The 22,356-nt window shown below is 35.7% G+C and overlaps 1 protein-coding gene and 1 long non-coding RNA gene across 2 annotated transcripts; both read right to left on the bottom strand.

Annotated features, from left to right (window-relative positions):
• Positions 1 to 1,451: 1,451 nt before the first annotated feature.
• Positions 1,452 to 6,338, bottom strand: LOC144431240 (uncharacterized). The gene is made up of 5 exons (XR_013479879.1): positions 6,238 to 6,338; positions 5,462 to 5,523; positions 4,412 to 4,527; positions 2,175 to 2,214; positions 1,452 to 1,577 (listed from the first exon to the last, which is right to left on the bottom strand). It is a non-coding gene; the product is annotated as an uncharacterized LOC144431240 (long non-coding RNA).
• Positions 6,339 to 16,535: 10,197 nt separating this feature from the next.
• LOC120332743 (hydroxylysine kinase-like) lies at positions 16,536 to 19,234 on the bottom strand. The gene is made up of 5 exons (XM_039400058.2): positions 18,991 to 19,234; positions 18,675 to 18,785; positions 18,463 to 18,602; positions 18,142 to 18,322; positions 16,536 to 17,501 (listed from the first exon to the last, which is right to left on the bottom strand). The coding sequence occupies exons 1-5, from the start codon at positions 19,199 to 19,201 to the stop codon at positions 16,996 to 16,998; spliced, it is 1,149 nt and encodes a 382-aa protein (XP_039255992.1). The 5' UTR covers positions 19,202 to 19,234; the 3' UTR covers positions 16,536 to 16,995.
• Positions 19,235 to 22,356: the final 3,122 nt, after the last annotated feature.

Genomic DNA, 22,356 nt, shown 5'->3' with positions numbered 1-22,356 from the left:
TGTGAATGCACTTGTTGTACGTGATTGTGAACTCACAATCATGTCCGAAATATAAAAACTACGATATCCGCCGTGATAATTAATATTTACTAGTGAATAAAAAAGTGCTTTAATATAGTCTAACAACATTAATTGGATTGTCAGCCGCCAAAACGAGCGCGGTGACAAATAATTCACTGAGGCCTTCGATTACGACAAAATTATGAAATAAAAAAAGCCGCACTGTTCTAGTAAAATCCGAAAAAAAAGTATTGTCACGGCGATGGTTTCGGCGGCCGACATCCCAATTGATGTCGTTCAAAATGACAATACTGGTTGTTCGGTGTCCGTTAAAAATATTCGATTAACTCGATTAAAAAATACGATTTTGCCCGCCAGTGATCACGGCGCAGATAAATAATCATTGAATGGAAATAAAACTTCAACTTCATAACAATAAATTCCAAGTAATAGTTTCATATTTCATGCATTTGATCGGCGCTACATGCGAGCTTATTTTTGACCATTATGACACTACTGACATCTGCGAGTTTTAGTTCTCTCTGAAATTAATTTTCCCGAATTTTTGATGTTTTATTTCCAAATGCGGGTACCCGCTGACTACGGATTAATAGTCGACGTTTGAAATACGACTTGTAAAATATTCACCAACACCATCAGGCAAACAGAGACGGGCTACAACGTAACCCCCATTGGGAAATCCTGGCTGCACCCCTGGATGCGGCAATATTTAAAATGCGGTATTTATTGGCTCAATTGTGTTCAATGAAACCTGCAGTCGCGACGACTTACGCCTTACGACAATATAAAATCATCACAACTCAAAACTACCGCGTCAATCAGCGGACTTGAAATGAAGAACAATGAAACCAAGTGTAACAACACTGAATCCGCCCCGCCGCAGGCCTGTCACTCTGATTCTTTTTAAGGTTTCACCGTTTGAAATATCCCAAGATATAGACAAAATACGAACGATTGTAATTTAAATTATTGCGAAAAAAAATCAATCGATATATTTTGCATTAATTATTTTATATATCGTCACATACCGAGAAAACGTTGTATGCGGCTCCATAGGTAGTTAGTTTCAAAATAAACAAAAGGTACATCGCGTGAAAAATTTACTGTGTTTCGATTTCAGTTACTATTATGGTATATATTTCGAAGAAATCCTAACATAACACCAAATTTTGTGATTTACAATGTCTAAAAAGCGTTTTCAATCTGCTGCGAGAATGCTAAAACAAAACTTATGGTGATATCTTCCGTTTTATATTTCAATTTTAATATTTTATAATACCGCAATCAAGAAATTGGGTTGCGTATTCACCTCTTTATCATTTATTTCTTCACCGATTTTTATAATATTGTATTCTAACTTGTTTGTGATGAATGTAAATTAGAAAGATTCAGAAGATTTTAAAAACATACTTGCTCTTTAGACTCGATGCATCCACCTCTCTCAGTGATGCATAATCGGCAAATAACTCCGCATGTCTTTTGATGTATAATAATAAACTGTCTTTTCCGCTTTCAAGAAGAGTTTCAGAAAGCTGAACTTTATGCGAGATAATGAACTGCAAGTAAATTTTGTATAATATTGATTTGAATAAATATAGTTGTTCGAACTAAGTCATTATTAAGTTTTAGATTTATAAGTTACGGAAAATGCAATTTGACAGGAGCACAGAGAAGCTATGCTTATACTTTGGATACATAAAATAAAAATATTAATTTTCAATTCATTGACAAATTATTCAGATTTCCCCCTTATTTACTAACATTACTTTGGAATGATCTGTCAGTGTATAATATTGCAACACATCATATAAATTATATTTATATTCATTCAAAAGCACGTTGAAAATACGGCTATTAAGAAATGTAAATATCAAAAATAAGGCGGAAAAGATAAAATTTAACAAATATTTCTGTTTCTAATTACCTTTACGCCCCTCAAAAAAATTGTCCACGCTCTTGTGATAAGCTATGCTTATTCTAAAGATATAAGGACGACAACTTGTACTGATATTCATTTACGTTCATTCTATATTATTTGCAGATTTTCAACATTATAAATATTACTTATTCGGAATGATCTGTCAGTGTGCTATGTTGTATCTCATTATCTAAATCTTAACTAGTAAATTATTTATTAGTGTGTTATATTTTACCTTCAAGTTCTCTATAGACTTTCCTTCCCATCCCAGAGACCTGAAAATATACATCTATAAATAACTTCAGCCAAAGACATTTTAGACATTATATATATAAATATAAGAACATGACAGATCATAACTAGGGAATAAACGATAGCGAAATAAGGAATATATTCCCAGATTCAAACGCTTATGAACATAAGGCTACTAGCAATAGGGATATAGGCTGACTATAGTAGATTTACAATTGGTGGGATCTCATGTATATAGTAACCTTCAAAATTTTAGTTTTCGACACAAATCCCATTGTTAACCGGTACTAAAGGGTGTACGATTCCCGGTTATATTGATGCATATTGGTGCACTTGATTCTACTCACTCATATAATATCGTTATTGGAAACTTAATGCGATTTTAGTTCGAAACACATGTGAACACGAATGACATGGTTAACTAGTACCAAAGGGGGTAAGATACACGATTAATCAAGTCAAGTCAAGTTTTTTTTTCCAACCAATAATAAGTATCACAACCATAAAATAAGACACAGAGAAAATTTACACCGTTTTACTGGGGAAGAGACGTAGCGGGGAACCAAACTGGTTATCGAGCAGCGACACCAAAGTTCCTAATATCTAATTAAAAAAGTAAGAATTCTAGAGTTTTGAACCTACTATATCCTATATTGACGGGGAGTGACGTATATGAAAGAGACCATTCAGTAGAAATTGTATAGGAGAGTTTATATTAAATAAGCTCTTCTCAATACACATGATTAGGCATAACATGACGTGACCCGCACTAACAATGGGGAAAATAGGACACACATTTCTATTTCTCTATTTTTAAATAGACATGAACATGGATGGTATGATAACATTGGACTTTTACCAAGGGGATGAGAACCAAAAAGGAGTTAACACTTGGTTGAATATAATTTATACAGTATCGTTTTTGGAAAATTTAGTTGAAACACGAGTTCTTTAAGGTGTAAGATTAACGGCTATCTTAATTGACATAGTATGACTCACTCTTATAATATCATTATTGGAAAATTTGGGACGATTCCAGTTTCAACTAGTTGGGAACATCATTGGCATGAATATCAACTGTGAACTACCCGAGCGTACAGGTCACAATGAGCCACAGTTACATTTAAAAAATTAGCCTGATTACTTTATATAGTATGTTAGTTAGTGTCAACTACCATTTGTATTCATCAGATTAATGAAAAAGACCAGGACTACGATTTCAAAAATATCAGACATATTAGTATATTACATAGGCATCCTATGATAAACAACAAGTTAAACAATAAGTTTTAATATTCGCATGGTTATTAAGTTGGGGTTGTGTTTTAACCGAATTGCACTTAACGAGGCATAGTTCAAACTCTTCCAGTATCTCTGCAGATATACACTGCTGAACTAAAAGTATCACTATGAAAAAATTTCACTGTTGTCGTAATCACAACGTGACACCCTATTGCAATGAAACACCTTTTATTTATGCTGGCCTAATAACTTTTAAATAGACTCACATTTCAAGATAGTAATTGGCCTTTTGGTTTGGACGATTAAACGAAACGACAGCAGATGGGACAACACAGCAGTTAGCCCCTGCGCTGTACTGACTATGTTATTATTCACCGGATATTGCTACAGTTAATTCGTAGGACAGAATATTTAATTCCGCGATTCTACGTAATGAGCATGGTTTGGTTTAACAGATTTTGCCATAAACAATTATGAGCGCGCATTGGTGATCAAACTGACAAAAATAAGATCAATTTAATGCATTCCTGTATCTCGACTATTGGGCGGGAACAAAAAAAAGCTTAATTTTTATTTCTAAAACATGGCCCTAGCCTTATTCACCATAAACAATTATGAGCTCGCATTGGTGCCCAAATTGACAAAAATAAGATCAATTTAATGCATTCCTGTATCTCGACTATTGGGCGGGAACAAAAAAAAGCCTAATTTTTATTTCTAAAACATGGCCCTAGCCTCATTCACTGGGCCGACTCAATAGCCAGAATAAAACGGTAGTTGTGCGTATCATGTTATTATTAAATTTTGAGATTGTAATTTTTAGAAAATTTCATTTGACACACAAACCAAAACTGAGCTCATACTCAATATATTGAACATAATATTTATCTGTAGATTTCCCGAAAAAAATACAATATATCATTTATTTATACTATAGACATCTAAAATGAAAAGATTTCAAATGATTTGGTTACATACTTGCTTCTCAGACTTGATAGGCCTCCATCTCACTCGGTGATGAAAAGCTGGCACTTGACGAATTCCTTTTGGTACAATGATAAATTGTCCTGTCAACTTTCAAGCAGTGTTTTAAGCTGAAAATCAATATATATGTCTTGAGTTTGTGCAAGCCAAATCTAAATTTGATTTTCAAAATAAATTTCGTTGAGCCAACTATGTCATTAAGTAGTTAATTCACACAAATGCTATTTGACAGAGACACTGCAAAGCAAAAAATATACGTTAGTTTCAATAAAATACGTAACGGGTAAATTTATACGAATAAAATTTATTCAGGATTGCCATTGAATTTCAAATATTATAGATTACCATAGAAATTGCTTTTCATCGATTCTACAGTTACAGGTATATGTAATCATTCAATTATATAAATTAACAATAACATATCAGGTGTAGTTTTCAAACTGCACGAGTTGCAAATATTACAATAACAGTAAAATACCCAATGAACTTTTATAACTGTTTCATGGAATATATGACTAATTACCAGTGATCAGTAACTTGTAGAATTATCACATTGTTCACGGTGGGGATCGCAAAGTGGAGATCGCTATCCAGCAGAGAAGCGAGCAACGAATTTTAGGGGTCGCAAAGAGTACACCAATTTGATACAAGGTACTATATTTATAATACTATTTCGGACTTCTGCTTCAAAACACAATTATTAAAACTTGCAAAATCTAAATCTTAAATTTCGATAGAATGCACAGGATAAAATAAGCGGCATAACAATGTTGGCTCGCATCGAACTATTTATCATTTTAAACGTGAACGTGGGTCTTACTTTATTGGAATTTTGATTCGAAAGACAATTATTAAAACTTATGAAAATATAAATTTCGAGGGAAAACACACGATCAAATATGTGGCATAACGATGCCGACTTTGATCGCAAGACCAGAGACGCGGTGCGCTCGCATCTAATTGTTTAGCATTCTAAACGAAAACAGTGGTGTACAGGAATAAAATAGGCGAAAAAGTCAAACAAAATGTTTAAATGATATTTACTTTGATTATTTTTCGTTCGTTACTTTGTGTCTTTGAATCTTCAACCTTTAATAGTTTTGCATCTGAAAAAAGTTAAAATATTGATAAATAAACTGTCGCAGAACTGTAGCTAGCATATTCAATGAACAGCGGGGCTGAATCTATCGGATTTTTTGCACAAAGCTCCCGCCACATTTTAAAGTGACATATTAGTAATTATCAATTTGGGGGTAGGAATGATTTAAAAATTTGAATTTACAGCACAATCTGCATTCCTAACTTAAACTACCAAGATGGTGCACAACCTGAACCCTAACCAGGTACACATACTGTGTTCAGGTTGTGCGCCATCTTGGTACGAATACTATGGGAGCACCCTATACACAATAAAATATGAAAGTGGAAAGGCTACGCAAATCTCTAATAAACCATTGATTTTGCGCTACATTTGCGAAAGTTTTGAAAGTTATGCAATACATTCATAATCTTGTCCTGTTGAATGCAGCTTACGTAGTGACGTAGATTAGTATATTAGGTTTAAGTTTTCTAATATGATAAGTCTATGTATTGCCATATAGCCTTAAAGTTCGACCAGTTGTGAGGAAACGATGGAACCCGATGTTAGTGAGTTCGATACAAAAGAGAATCACCCAATAATCTAGATTTCTGTATTTTAATTGTAATTTCAATTTTCTGTAGGTTAATAATTCCAATTCGTATAGGCCCGAAAACCTCTAATTCACCACCTATACATAAGAAAAATTAAAGCAATAAGTATAAAAAAACATTTAGCTCACCTGAATATCGTTTCGAACTCGCTGTCATAACCCAACAGTCAGCTTATCCATACATCTTACACAAAATCGAACCTCATCCTACGACGAACATCTGTGACTGCGATGTCGCTTGTGGTTTCCCGCGCACAAATATTTGACGAAAAAAGCAAACTGATTGTTAGTAATCAAATATTTTTAACTGATTACTTTAATTACTCCAGGTTGCCGTTATGAGCCGATCACGCTTCTAACGCGTGATCTCAAAGTTGCAGAATGAAGATGACGGTTGGGATTTGCTTCATACATTTTCTGATCGCATAATACCTAGTTCATAGTATTTTCGGGGGTATTTATCTCGGTGACCGTACATTTCAACCCACGTACATTTGAACCCATGTGTATATCCGCGGGTTCAATATATATGCGGGTGCTAAAACCCATGGGTTAGGGTTAGTATGGGTTCAGATAACCGTAAAACAAAAAAATGCATAAGTGCAATAGTACGCAGGTGCAATTGTCGTGGGTTCAAATGTACACGGGTTCAAACGTAATGGAACCGTTCATCTCAGATCTCACATTTTTACATCAGTGACGGGAGCTTAGTACAAAGAATCCAGCATTTCCATTATATTTGTCTTTTCATATTTGTCGAGTAAACGCGCACGTGGATGTCATCAAAAATGTAACCTTCCTTCCACTCAATGAAAGAATAACGGCGTGTTTAGCGTTATATCAATGCAATCTCTAAATTGACGTACAAATCTTAGCTCATAGACTTTCGCAGCCAAGAATGTTTTCATACAATAACGTGCCGGCGATGTCCTTAAAGGTGGAGTCACAATGTGACGTTGTTTCGATGCCTACCCCTACAGTAAAGGTAATTTCTCCGCCCAAACCAAACGGCAGAGACATAACATCAGCAACAGCATTAATCACGGTTCTATGTGAAGTAAATACGGTAATTGACTGCTCAATACAAGTGCATACCGACGACAACGACTGATTCACATATTTGGTGTTATGGAGCTCGTGAAGAGATAGACTGTTATTTACGGAGCCCCACAATAAGAACGTAACAAAAACAATGTGTTACTTACCGATTGATATCAATGAGTGATTTGAAATTACTCTATTTAATAACTCGGATGTATTTGCTGCTTCTTAAATTTTATTAATGTCATTTTGAGTAAACGAATAGTTAACGGAGACTCTAGTTCTGTATGAAGCACTTTGAGTCTGTCTCTACAGTAGACTTCTTGGTAAAAAGCGATCATGATACAGGTATGTACGGCCATAAAGAACAAACCTGAGATTTCATCATCCAGCGTTTAGTATCTATGTCAGCCAGTGCACTGCAGTTGACTACGTTTGCGTTGAGTGGCGCATTGTGCTAAGCCAGTGTTTCCCAACCCGAGTCCGCGGTCTTAAATGAGTCCGCGGAGCGTTCGAATGAGTCCGCAACGAGACAGAAATTCACTGCGCGCCGCAAACGTTTTGGCGAAACTTAACTATCAGCCAAGTTACAATTTACGTTAGAATTTACATAAAACATAGCAACTTTATTCACATAACAATAATCAAGTCAATAATAATTGGTTACTGAGTAGGAATGGGCATATATTCGAATATTCAACTATTAGAATAGCAATTTACTATTCAAAAATTTGGTGCCAGGTGACGCGACAGGTCACTCGCGCGTCGCTTCATTGAACGATGAGATTTCACAACTCGCTTGCGAATTTCCGACGAAAACAAGAGTCTGCTGTGCACAAGCGTCGATAGATACCTAAGTGGTGTTTCTCGCAAGTTCGAACAACGAGGAATAAATAAATTTTTTTTTTTTGGTAGGTGGTAATGGTGGCGACCCAAATTTCCTAAATTAAAAAGCGGCCAGACAAAATACTGAAAATGAAACGGAGAGCCCATAATTTTTTGTTTTATGGTGGTCCGCGACCAATTGAAAACACTTTTTTAGGCAATTTTCCCTTTGTATTCTTCGCTTTACTGCCCCCACATTGGTACGTGCAGTACTGCCGTAGGTGTTGTACGAACAGCTCAAATTTGTAGAATTCACAAAAATACGAATCAAAATATAATCGGGCACTTTACCACGCATTTTTGTGTCCACGGATTGTCATGATATTTTCTGAGTACTATTGCTTTTATTTCGAAGATTCCCGTGGCATTTTAAAAAACTAATGCTTTCATCTTGTCGTAAGTCGACGCAACCGCGAGTTACTATGAACACAAATAAATTAAAATAGAAAGACATTTTAAATTCTCGTCGTTGTCATGGATTGAATGTTGTGCGACAGAAAAGGCCATTGTTGAAATTTGTTAAAATTATTTGTGCTTGGTTTTATTGCCCCCTGCAATAAACGCACATTGAGTCCGCAAAGGTTTTCGCCGGTGAAAAAATAGTCCGTGACCAAAAAAGGTTGGGAAACGCTGCTTCAGAAAACATGGATACCAAACGGAATTATATAACCATGGAAGGTTAGATGTTTCGCAAACAATTTTCTCTTATTCGATATATCTGGCCTTCAAATTTCAAAATTTGAAAGATTTTACAGATTATCATCCCTTAGTGTCGTCATCAAAATTATTTTGTCATCTACGTAACCAATGTTCATACACTGGTACAAATATCTAAAAAAATATTGATGTTCTAAACCTCACCTATATATAAATGAATATGCAACGGGTAATAACGGATGGCCACCATAAAACGGATCCAGACTAGTAGGGGAATCGATTAGGTAATAGATTAGATTTTATAGCACAATACGTACAAGCGAGCAATGTGCTATTTTTGAAAATAAATAAAAGGCACTCTATAATCAGCCCATCGGTATTTGAGAAAAACCAAGATGGATAGATTTCAATCATCGAACAGTTATCATTTCTTTTCAAAAAACATGAATCATAGACAAAGCGCCCACTGATTTGGCGACTGTATACGGACTCGACTCGAATTTGCGAAATACAATGCAATACTAGTTGTCGAAAAGTTTGGATCGATAGATGCATTATCACTGAATAACGACAAATTGAGGGGAAACGCAATTTACTCTTCATTGTGCCCAAGTTCAGGCTCTTCTTGGTCTTGGTCCATTTTGAGTTTATTTTAACTCGATATTTTGTATTATAAATTAGGCAAATGACTGACTGGAACTTGTTAATGAGAGACTTGATATTAAAGTTAGTCATGAGCTACAACGTTTTGTTTGGGTACACCTGGTGATAAAAAGTTAAGTTGGCGGGATTAATGCATAGTGGGGTAAATGTAGTTTTTATTCAGCGAATAAGAAATTACCTTGCGACACACATATTACTACCAAAATGCTTTGAAAAACGTCTGTAAAGTGTCCCTCTGTACCCCACTTGTGGGGCACATCCGGACAGACCCTGGGGCACAATGAGTCAGTCTGTCAAACTTCAACGAAGTATGCTCTAAGAAATAAGCAATTATTCAGCATACTCGTCTAAAGAACAGGGAGACTTCAAATTTGAAGATTTAATATTTTTAAAATCAATGTTCAACTGGAATAGTTCCAATATTTTGACAAAAAAATTTGTAAACAAATTTGATTAGTTCCTAAAATCTAAATCGAATCTAAACCTGGAAATATTATTGATTCTGGAATATATTCCATATTGGGCCATGGGTCGAAAGAAACCATAATCTTACACAAAATATACCGCATCTCTAGGTCTCTGAGCACTTATTGTATCAAACACTCTCGAATTTTGCCCTGTAGCGCATGACCCACTGAACCCCGGTCCATTGTTCCCCATAGGAAACAAATATTTTCAGACCACCCCACGGCGAAATTCGGAAGGTACATCCACTCGCCAAAGTTAAGAATATTTTACAGTGGACTAAAGCTGAAAAATATCAGACGGTGGTTTGTCATGTTGGAAAGGCTCAAAATGAAGAAAGAAAAAACTGGAACGGTGAAATTTTAGTCTCAACCTCCCAAAACAAATTTCACCTCATAGCTTGCGCCGCTCTACCCGTCCGTTGTCCGTTTGCGGGGACGTTGTAACTCACCGAAGGGCGGATTGAAACATCGAACCGCGGACAGGATTGCGGATATAGTATCAGTGCGAGATCTGATTTTCCACTGTGCCCCATGTCCCAACGTGCCCCATCTTCCCCTACAATATTGGTTACAACCACATTTATTTATTAGCACATTTGATCTGTTTCTGGCACTGAGCAAAAGAATGTTCCGGCCACGGGAATGGGATGATTAAATGTCATTCAAACTAAACAATATTATTTTCACGATGCCTAACCCCGAATAATAGTAATGTTTTCAAATGAAACTTCACAGCACCTATGGAATCGTTTGTAATATTTTTATTACTTGACAATGAACAACCTCCGAAAATATTTCATCTAAAGATTTAGATCAGGGGTGTGCAATCTTTTTTATTTGCGGGCCAAATACAAGTAACTGGGTGAAGCCGCGGGACGCACCTTCATTTAATTTAGGCTTTATGGTAGTTGCAAGCACAAAAATTGCCTATATGTGCTATTGATCTTACGGCATTATTAGGTGTTCTTGCAGAAGTAGTAGATTTAAAACGCATAAACTTCTGAAGAAACTGCTATTTAAATTTTTTGTCACACCGACTTCAAACGAATGCAGTGAGAAACACGTTTTTGCAATATAAATCGTGTATTTTGCAACAAAATTTTGCTAGCTTGTTTTGCTAATATGACTAGTATGGGCTTTGCGACGAAAAAGAATAAATACTCGTTTTGCGGGTACACCATTCGAAATTGTTATTTCTCCGCGGGCCGCACAACTTCTTCTTGCGGGCCGCATTTGCCCCGCGGGCCGCAGATTGCACATCCCTGATTTAGATGAAAAATACCACTGAGAAATAAATTCTTTAAAAGAAGTTGAAATATTGTTAAATCTTAATCAGTGCTGGGTTCAAAAATTTAAAATTGGGTTTTCTCTCGTATCGCCCCACCATCAACAGGTTCTACGGAACGCCAAATATAATCGTAATCATTAACTACGGTGTTGCATTTGTTTAACGTCTAAAACAAGAACGCGTTCATTCCAATAACGAGTTCGCACCAACCCGCTGAATCGTACCACGAATCTTAATCGCAATCGTATTTTTGGGTTTTCCCAAGATATATTGCTTCGAAGTCCTACTTTACAATACTAGGTTTCAAAATCCCAACTGAAAGAACAATATTTTAGATATTTCAATATGCTTTGTATGAATGAAAAAAAACGTAAGACTCATAAAATCAAATAAAAACAACGATACCACGCAGCAAGTTTTTAGTATTATGAGGGTATACAATTGGCACGGATACAATTTAAAGGAAAACTCAGTCACGAAGGAGAAAAATTTTGTTTCAATCCCGAAGCTAATTTTATTTTAACTATAATATATATATTTACTCATTTCTTCGGACTAAATCTCATAACGATCTCACGAGTCATAACGATGTCAATAACGTTCGGGATAAAAGTTGTCAATGTTCATATATCTCAAGTTTAGTAACGTTTCGTGTCAGACATCTTTGTATGTAAAATATATTGTTGACATATTATTAAAAGTTGTATATTCATATATGGGTCGTAAATACAATTCTTCGCATAATTTGATGAAAGATATTACAAGGTCTGATTCAGATTATATTCAAAGGGGTGAAGAGCTCTTTTTAAGTCAAATATAACAATGATTGGAAATTAGAGCATTACTTGAACTATTCACTTGATTGCCGCTGTATGGAGTATCGTTACAACATTTGCACTGGCGCTCCTAGTACTGTTATTAAGCTTCATGACCGATATCAAGAGTTGCAAATATGACCGGTCTCAAACTTGTTTCGGGATGCGTCATTTTTCCCATCATTGAAGTAGCGAGGCACATTGGCTTAAAACTTCGATGGTTAACAGCAGCAGCAGTAAAGGCAACTTTTTAAAATAAATCCATTTCTTCAATTTGTTTATGATTCTTACAGCAGGGGTTCGCAAACTTTCGATGTTACGGAGCCCTTGAAGAGGTTGGTTATTCTTCACGGAGCTCCACAAATAAATTTGGAAAATAATGCAGCCAAACACCACATTGTTATTTACTGATTAATATTCCTGAGTAAGGTAAAATTACTTTGGGCTAATGACAATACATACTTTAGGTAATTTGAATGCTCAAACTTTTTTATCTAAATATCACAGATAAAGTATATATATTGAGGCTGTAAATTTGAAAACTTGACAAACACATTAAAACTCTTTGAACTCTGAATCCCCAGAACGACGCTACTCTCTCACCCTGACCTCTCACGGCTTCGCATCGATTTGACGCGTTAAAAAATTGTAATATCCCTAATTTCAAATCAAAAAAACTTCTAAACCATTGGATATCGGATGGTCTGTAATATGTCATATATAAGCTTATCTAGTCTTTCATTTTTAACTGGCATTATTTTTCACGAGATGTTTTAATGAGATGTGTAAGCCTATTTTTAGTCCCATCTACTAATTTTTTGTATTTTGGTAATATTTAATACCTTTTTTAAAAATGTATCATCAATATAAGTCAAATTTTGAAAAGTATACAAAATTACCTTTCGGATAATATACGGATGAATTTCTTAACATACGCATAACTCATTTTTTTGCAGAATTTGTACTATCGATTCAAATGGTTTGCGAACAAAATTGATCAACTATTTTGACGCCAAGTTTGCGTAACGACGCAAAGGGCGGCGACGACATTGTCGTAATAACGTTCATGCGACGTTTCGTGCGTGACGCTTTGCGTGAGGTATATTGCGCAATTGCACATCTGGTCGTTCACAGCTTGAGTTCAGATTGTGTCATCATTGCATAAGTATCATATCCTCGGCCGCAGATAAAACCCTTATATTCAGACGAATTTTGATCGAACATAGTAAAATTGGTAGAATATAAAGGCCATTCTATATACGTTTATTATTTGGATATGGGACGAAAATGAATGGCCAAAACGAAATATTTGATCCTCATGCATTTATGAGGTTCCGCCGGAAACATCAAGGCTAATTATTCACCGTTGGATATCATGAAAATTGAATAACAAAAAAAACTGATAACGGGTACACGGAAGACATGGTGGCACCAGTAGCTCACCTGGTCAGTGTTTTACATTTTGCGGCTTCATTAGATTTTCGAAATTACGCCAGGTACGCTACATTCCTGATATCGCTATATTTACAATGAATTTTAAACGAAAGCTTTGTCCAGATGAAATATTGGATAGTATTCATCTACCGACAGAAGAAAATATGGCACAATAAAATTCAGCAATGTCGCTGAACAATGCATCCATCGATATGTTCCATCATTCCGTTTTTAGAAATCCTTATTTTTGCTATTCGTATTTTTCAAATCTTTATGCAATAAAACGGCAATAACACTGCATATTGTGTGTTTTAGACGAACATATTTTGAGGCTGAATGTAATGCGTAAATTTCCCCGTGTATCGTTTACAAGTCGTTAGTCGCTTCACGAGTACGAACTTAAGTAAATGACGTTACGAGCATGCGAGGAAAAGTCTATTTCATAGGGAACGTAAACGTGCTACGTGCCAACGTAATTGCTTAGCGTTGCTGCGTAACGGCGTAAATGTGTTAGGTCGTTATTTACGTCACCTTGACGTCGCCTCGATCTTGCGACAAACAAAATCACGAAGAAAAATGCTTCTAAAATTTGAATGGTGCGACATAACTTCAATCTAATGGTATCACTGGAAAGCTATCTTCAAATTCTACAAATGTTGTCGATAATGTACCAGGTTTGATCGAAAACAAATTGAAGTTTTGTCAATTAGATTTGAGCAATTTTCAGAAGTTTTTTATGCTTTTTGATTTTGCCAATTTTCATAAGATGATCACAATATTTTATCTCAATTTTGAAATTATACTTAGTCCACTAAGCTAAAGCGGCTTTCAGCGTCAGAAGACTTTCTCGGGAAAGCCGCTATAGCGGCTTTCAGGGTTCAAAGAGTTAAGTTCGTATTCGTGAAGCGATAACGACTTGTAAACGATACACGGGGAAATTTTCGCATCACATCCAGCCTCAAAATCTGTTCGACTAAAACACACAATATGCAGTGTTATTGCCGTTTTAATCGCATAATGATATGAAAAATACGAATAGCAAAAATAAGGATTTCTAAAAACGGAGTGATGGAACATATCGATGGATGCATTGTTTAGCGCCATTGCTGAATTTTATTGTGCCATATTTTCTTCTTCCGATAGATGAATACTATCCAATATTTCATCTGGACAAAGCTTTCGTTTAAAATCCATTGTAAATATAGCGATATCTGGAATGTAGCGTATATGCAGTAATTTCGAAAATCTAATGAGGCCGCAAAATGTAAAACACTGACCAGGTGAGCTACTGGTGCCCCTATGTCTTCCGTGTACCCGTTATCAGTTTTTTTTTATTCAATTTTCATGATATCCAACGGTGAATAATTAGCCTTGATGTTTCCGGCGGAACCTCATAAATGCATGAGGATCAAATATTTCACTTTGGCCATTCATCTTCGTCCCCTTTTCAAATAATAAACGTATATAAAATGGCCTTTATATTCTAGCAATTTTACTATGTTCGATCAAGATTCGTCTGAATATAAGGGTTTTATCTGCGGCCGAGGATATGATACTGATGCAATGATGACACAATCTGAACTCAAGCTGCGAACGACCAGATGTGCAGTTGCGCAATCTACCTCGCGCAAATCGTTACGCACGAAACGTCGCATAAACGTTATCACGACAATGTCGTCGTCGCCCTTTGCGTCGTTACGCAAACTTGGCGTCAAAATAGTTGATCAATTTTGTTCGCCAACCATTGTAATCGATAGTACAAATTCTGCATTAAAATGAGTTATGCGTATGTCAAGAAAGTCATCCGTATATTCTCGGAAAGGTAATTTTGTATACTTTTCAAAATTTAACTGAAATTGATGATACATTTCTAAAAAAGGTATTAAATCTTACCAAAATACAAAAAATTAGTAGATGGGACTAAAAGTAGACTTACACATCTCATCAAAACATCTCGTAAAAAATATTGCCAGTTAAAAATAAAATACTAGATAAGGTTTAATATGACATATTACAGACCATCTGATATCTAATGGTTTAGAAGTTATGTTGATTTAAAATTAGAGATATTACAATCTTTTAACGCGTCAAATCGATGCGACGGCGTGGGAGGTCAGGGTGAGAGAGTAGCGTCGTTCTGGGGATTCAGAGTTCAAAGAATTAATCGACACGCCATCAACGAAAGATAACAATTGTACAGAGTACTGTTTTCCACCTGAAAAGGTCAAATGGCATCAACTGACGCAACAGCTAAAGGTGAAATTCTGAATTACGCTATTCATATTGCACATGATAATGGCAAAGACGTACCTATATATCTATTTAATTCAAATTATTACCTCACGGTTATGGATTATATGTAATAAGTTGAAAACCCACCGAATGCATAATCTACAAATGTTTTGCCATCAGTTGATTCTACCGGAATAGATGCGTTTATTCCATGTAAATGCATATGCTTCAACATTTCATGTTGCATGTCAATGTTTCCTAGATACAGTTAGTAAAATGATGCTTTATCAGTATATTAAACAATAACACAAAACCATAAATCCAATAGAAACCTAGGACCAATATCATGAAAGTTATCTGTATTAGAATCAGACAGAATTTACTTTCTGCTAGCAGGACACCATCATAAAATAAGTCAATTCTTACCATAGTAAAACTCGTGTGATACATCGCTAAATTTCAGCAAAAAACATTTTGTGGCGGATTTACAATCTGCTTCCGTGCTGAGCAGGTTATTTATTTTAACTTTGTAGTTGATATTTGTATAACCTGCCAATTTGTTCACAGATTTCGGTATAATATTATAATATTGTTGAAGCAAATTCAAGGTTTCATCATTCGGTATATTGCTCACCATTACATTTGTTTTATAAATATAAAGTCTGAAAATAAATAAAAAAGAATTGAGGTAAAATTTTAAATTATATCCATGCATACGAATTTACTACTGTCGCCTACAAAACAGACAGCAACTTCCGAAGGACCAAGCAGTCGCCGTCTTCGTTATACTAGGTTTCCTCCAACAAATGTAAATTTTCAAAACACGTTGTTGACTTTGTTCGAGTCTCGTGGTAATCAATATTTTCTCAATACAAATACTTATTTTATCCTTTACGAACCCGTGTACAATTCCCTAATAACTTAAATATATAGCACAATATTAAACCTGGTTCACGCGCTTCGTATATTATATAGAAAATTGATAAAATAGTATTAAAAGGATCAAGTCTTAACAGTAGTCGCATAAAACAAAACCGTACAGCGTTGAAATGAAAATAACAAGACATGCATAATGGTTTCAGAAACAGCTTCCAAATGCAGCATAGGTATTCGGAAATATTTACAGAAACAATTTAAAAATATTCACGATCAAAAAATAAGGTGACATAGGAAATTTGTCGTTTGAAAACGTAAAAGATGGAAGCAATAATATTGGTTTGAAATAAATTCAATAAAACGGCCCTTTGTACAAAATGTAATATATATATAGAAGAGTCCCAACATGGGACTGAAATGTTACTTGTTGCAATTTCCACAGTGCAACTCAACGCAAATAGGAATTACTTATACAAACAGCAACGCTGATGCTTAGATTTGGAATCAAATGCGACCAGCGATTGTTCCTCTACTCTTTTGGAGGGGCTTTATTTCGCCAACTATTATGTTGTCGTAGCCATTTGTACCTTCTACCGAACCAAATTTTCTCGATTTCATTTTTTCCACACTCTTCCAGCGCTTCCAAAACCACCGGTACATTTTTTGCTTGCGTAAAAAGATATGTCGAATTTTCTGGTGTTAGAAAACACTCGTAGCACGCAGATACATACGACACGGCAAGCCTACTTAAAACAGCGTAGAACAAAACTTCTTTTTCTCGTGCAGACAAATCGTGCATCAACTGGTACCCTTGTATCATATGTAGAGATGCTTCTACCGGGTCAGCTCCAACGGATGCCGCTTTGAGCATAGAATAAGCAGCACATATTCCTACTTCACCAACTAAGTACGTGTAAGCACATTCTTCCAGATCTATAAGACCGCCAATTTCCCATCTCTTTCTTCTCTGTCCACCTTTTTGAGAATTATCTTTCAAAATGATGTTGGTGTCACTCATATCTCCGTGAATAAAACCTGAAATAGCAAAAAAATAATTTAAACTTTTATCGAAACACTCATTACAACTCTGTGTACTCAGTACATATATAGACATAATATGAACATAAAGAAAGTTGGTATGGATAAATTGTCGAAGAGACTCGAACTAATTTTTGCAAAGATTCCCAATGAAAGAAAATCCTGGAGGAAACAACCACTTGACTGAACCCGAAAACGATTTTGGTTTATTACTGAATAGTATGCCAAGTAGCGTTGGTTTATTGTGGGGCAATAGTGGCGTGACTGGCCCAAAGACTTCTGAATTAAAAAAGCTTTACTTAAGACAATGGCTTTGGAAATTCGCTGGGTCTTCACTCAAGACTCAGATAGTCGGTGACTCGGCGCCACTTGCGAGTGTGACATTAATTGAAACATTTAAGGAAAATTTAATTTTACCCTAATTGTGATGAGAAAGCGGGCGAGAACAAAATAACCTAATAAGCTATAGTTAGGTCGCTCGAAATGACTTAAATAAAGAATTCTCTCTGGTCAAGAGTACAGTACGTGTTTCTGCTAGAATTTGTAGAAGGTGAAAGCTGAAATTTTAAATTTAAATACGTATGCAGAGTATAAGTCAAGTCAACATATATCGTATTGATCAGAGATAAATTGTTACCTTTTCTTAATTCCGATAATCGTGGCAAAAAATTTTCTTTAAAAAGATTCATGTAGTTTATGAGTTGATTTCTCAAGGATCTATCCCCGACGTATGCGAGCTTTTCCTCGAACATGGCAGCATTTTCCGTATGGAATGGCGAATGGATCCCAGATGCTGTTTCTAAATCGTAGTTAAATGTCTGCAAAACAATAGAATATCAAGCAAATCCGAGACATAACAAAAAAAGGTAAGGCTTTGCGGGATTGATTCATACTCTGGGTTAGATGCACTGATTTATATCATCCCATTTATATCATCATCATTTATATCATGTATTACCTTCATGGTATGATGAAATCTTCCGCATAACTGCCCCATATCGTAAGCAATGTCGATCACTTCTTCTTGACTCGTATCAGCTTCATTCATCGACACGCCATTAACGAAAGACAACAATTGTACGGAGTACTGTTTCCCACCTAAACATGTAACCACCAGTTATAACTGACATTCATTTACCTCAGTAAACCTTTTCAAAACTGACAACTTACCGAAAGAATAATCTATCATTGTTTCGCCATGTGTGGATTCTACCGGTAAAGATGCGTTAATTCCGTGTAAATGCAGGTGTTTCAACATTTCATGTTGCATGTCGATGTTATCTGCAAATATTTATTTTTTATTTTTATTTTTTTTTGTTTAAAAAATAGAGGAACGCTTCACGATTGTGCGTGAACGACAATCTAAAATGTTTGAATACTAACGACTTCACGTGGCCGGCAAAGTCATAGAAACGTGGTATAGATATTAAATTACTATTCTAGCAATTATTAATAGAAGAGGTAAGGAAAAATGATGAATTCTTACCTAAGTAAAATACGTGTGAAACATCAGCGAATTTTAGCAGGAAATTTTCTGATGCAGTTTTGCAATCGGTTATTGGACTGATACAGTCATTTGCTGTTACCTTGTAATTGATGTTTGAATAACCTGCCATTTTGCTTACAGAACTGGGTATTATATTATAATATTTTTGAAGCAAATTCCATACTTCCCGCTTTGGTATTCTACTCACCATGACTTTTATAATTAATCTGTCGAAAGTTTAAGAATAATTAATAAAAAACGACAAAAATAATTGAAACAGAATCTATGCATATGCATCTCGACGCGTCATATATATGATTCGGGCTTTAACATCTTCACTTCTATGAGAAAACTCAAGCTTCTGAGCTTGGGCGCCTTTCTGTGTTATTAAGTTGTTTAGGATAATTTAGTTTGGATTAGAAAATCCAACATTGCCATTTCAAATTAAACATATCATCTATTCTATTAATATTGTTTTACCCTTCCCTCCTTTTTAAACTTTATGACCTGACATATTAGGAGTTTCATATTTCGATAGAGATTTCGCTAATTAGTGAAACGAGAGGGCGTAGTATAGGCGTATTCCCAGCCACTCGACAAGGTCGTGATGGCTGCAACTGTCGTGGTGGACCCTCCTGGTTCGGCATTTATGAATTTTATGTCTAATCGTATCAAATTATCGACAAATATTAACATACCCAATTACGCAAGATTATACAATAGAAGGTTAAATATCCCAAAACCACCACAAATAATGTTGGCAATTTAGCAGTATCATAACAAAAGACGTAATGGAATAGTTGCAGTTGTAGTTATTTTAGTGCTATAAAATATAAATTACCGCGTGGATTATCTTACGGCGCTGGTAACTGCGAAATAAATCGATAGAATTTGTTGTTTTTATCACAGAGGAGAGACGTTTAAAAAGATGAGTCATACGTCAAACCAATGCCGAGTATCGGCCGGCTGATTACCAACCCAAATAGAGCAAAGGCACAGCTTTGTAGTTAATGATTTTACGCATAGTAAGGCGTATTGATAATGAATGAAATCGCTATACATGTAGCTAAATTTCAAATGAATGTTTACGAACCCTCTCCGATATTACATAAATTTTAATGAAAATCAACAATTACATTGAGCCTATAATTTCGTCAGCTTTAAAAAAAAAAGAACTTGAATTCATTAATGCTTAGTGAAAATCGATATGGCTATATACAAGCTATTCGAAACACGGGAAATTAAACTGTCCGTGTGTATGTCAACAGCATCCCAATAAATTTACAACATATTTTAAGTGTGTCCAATGATTGACCAACTCAGCTCACTTACAATGGAAAAAAAGTATCAAGACTTCAGAAAGTACTTACATAACTGCCTCAACAATATGGAAACAACAAACAACGACAGAATTTTTTTTCCCTATCCATAGCCTGACAAATCATAACTCATTACTTTTAACGTCGAACTACAGCCTGTTATTACTGCAGTACATCGGTGAGCGATACCGTGAAACGTGCGACTGTTTACAGCTGTACTCGTGCTAGAATATTGTTTTCACGGTCTAGTAAATTCATGTTACCAAGAAAAAGGAGACAACGAGTCATGAGAAATTCTGTCTTGATGTTTGTTGCCAGCTCCTGGTATACGGTATCGATTACTGGCTAATTATTTCAAGTACTGTGCAAAAGAATATAGAAATATCGCTCGTATTAAAAGACTGCTTCGTCTGTTGTGTCCTCAAAAACATTGCACTGAATACCCATTGCAACAGATTGATGTCAAGTGTTCTTTATTAAATTCACCGGTACTCCTGGAGTATGCGCACCAAGATGTCGCATAACCTGAACCCGAACCTGATACACAAGCTGAATTCAGGTTGTGCGCCATCTTGGTGCGCATACTTCAACAGGTCCAATTCGCCATCCTTTTTTAAATACATCAAAAATTATTTGCAATCCACGTTTAGAGAGAGCGCTTGGTTCTCCTCTACATCCACGTAAGCTTAAAATAAATTTAATCTAAAACATTTGAGTCATCGCCAAGTTTTTTGGGGGGGATTTCCTATGTAGAAAGATCTTTTCATTAATTTTCCCAATGTTTTAGCGTCAGTACCACCCCTGAAGAAGACTACTTAAATTCACATTATATGGATGTGAAAGATTTCGTTAACCAGTTTGAAAAGTTTTGAACCAATCAAATTAGGCATTCAAGGGACAATCACCTACCTGCCCGTATTTTGTAAGATATTTAGTAAGGCATAGAGCCCCCAAATAAAAATGCAAAAATATTCATAGCAGCTTTACAGCCGAAGTGAGAAAGCAAGCAGAATATCAGAAAGTGAGTTGCATTTACCAATGTCCACTAATGGGTAAATTCTAAGCCAGCCTAGGAACTAGACGACCAACGCGCTCCATTCATTCCACGATATGCAATCTTCCTTTCTCTGCATGGCGACCAGAAACTATTAGAAAACGAGTTGCAATTATAAATCTTCACGAACGGAAAACAGTCTAGTCTAGAGTCTGGACAGTGCGGCAACTTAAAGACCAACGCGAGTTCATTTTTATCGCAAAACCCAGTGAAAGTTTTTACTCCTCGTTTTCAGTGTGCTGCGATAACACAAAGTAACAAACGAGAATATCGGTCAGAGACTGAAGATAATGGAACGGAATGGAATGTAAAGATAATGGAACCACTCGTGTAGTACACCTCTTATCGCAGACACTTAGTAACTCTTGCGGCTAAAACAGGGTTCTCCAACTCAATTTATGTCGCGGGCCACTTTTTGAAATTTATTGACGACGCGGGCCACAAACCAACAAATTAGGTACAAAATTGCTATACAAAAATTAACAAAGAAATCTCAATATATTTGTTGAAATTACACTCGAATCTTACACCAAACGAGACATGAAACATATTCATTTACTTGTGCTGGATAATTGGCACCATTTTGTAGCGGTGAGAGACTCGATGTTTGGTCTATTTCGCGTCGGTTTGCTAGTCTTTAAGACAGCACACAAACTCTCGTCCGTTAGTCGCGTGTGAAAGGCTGATTTGTTAACTTTCATTTAAAAAAAGATTGCTGCTAATTACTTCACAAGCCTTAAACATACACTCTTTAATAAAGCTTCCCCCAACGAAAGGACGCGACGATTTCGCAATCATCTCGCTTATGGCAAAGCTTGCTTCTACCAAATCTTCACAAGTTTTGTTAATGTCAGAGAGAAAATTTGTCTGTTTCATCAGTGAAAATTTTATTTCCGTGACTTTCCGTGAAGAATTGTTTCAGTATAGACATGGTATTTTTCCCGGGGTAATGAGCTGTAAAGTCGTCGGACGTTGCAATATTTTCGAACAGCA

The sequence above is a fragment of the Styela clava genome, chromosome 13, assembly GCF_964204865.1.
Source record: "Styela clava chromosome 13, kaStyClav1.hap1.2, whole genome shotgun sequence".
Classification (NCBI taxonomy): domain Eukaryota; kingdom Metazoa; phylum Chordata; class Ascidiacea; order Stolidobranchia; family Styelidae; genus Styela; species Styela clava.
Note: the sequence above shows the minus strand (reverse complement) of the source record. Positions and strands in the feature narration are given on the sequence as shown.

Coding starts and splice junctions, on each gene's coding strand:
- LOC120332743 (XM_039400058.2), bottom strand. CDS start 19,201: ATGGTGAGTAGAATACCAAAGCGGGAAGTATGGAATTTGCTTCAAAAA. Junction 18,323..18,462: donor GATTTCATCATACCATGAAG/GTAATACATGAT, acceptor ATTGTTTTGCAG/ACATTTAACTACGATTTAGA. Junction 17,502..18,141: donor ATTATCGGAATTAAGAAAAG/GTAACAATTTAT, acceptor TTGCTATTTCAG/GTTTTATTCACGGAGATATG.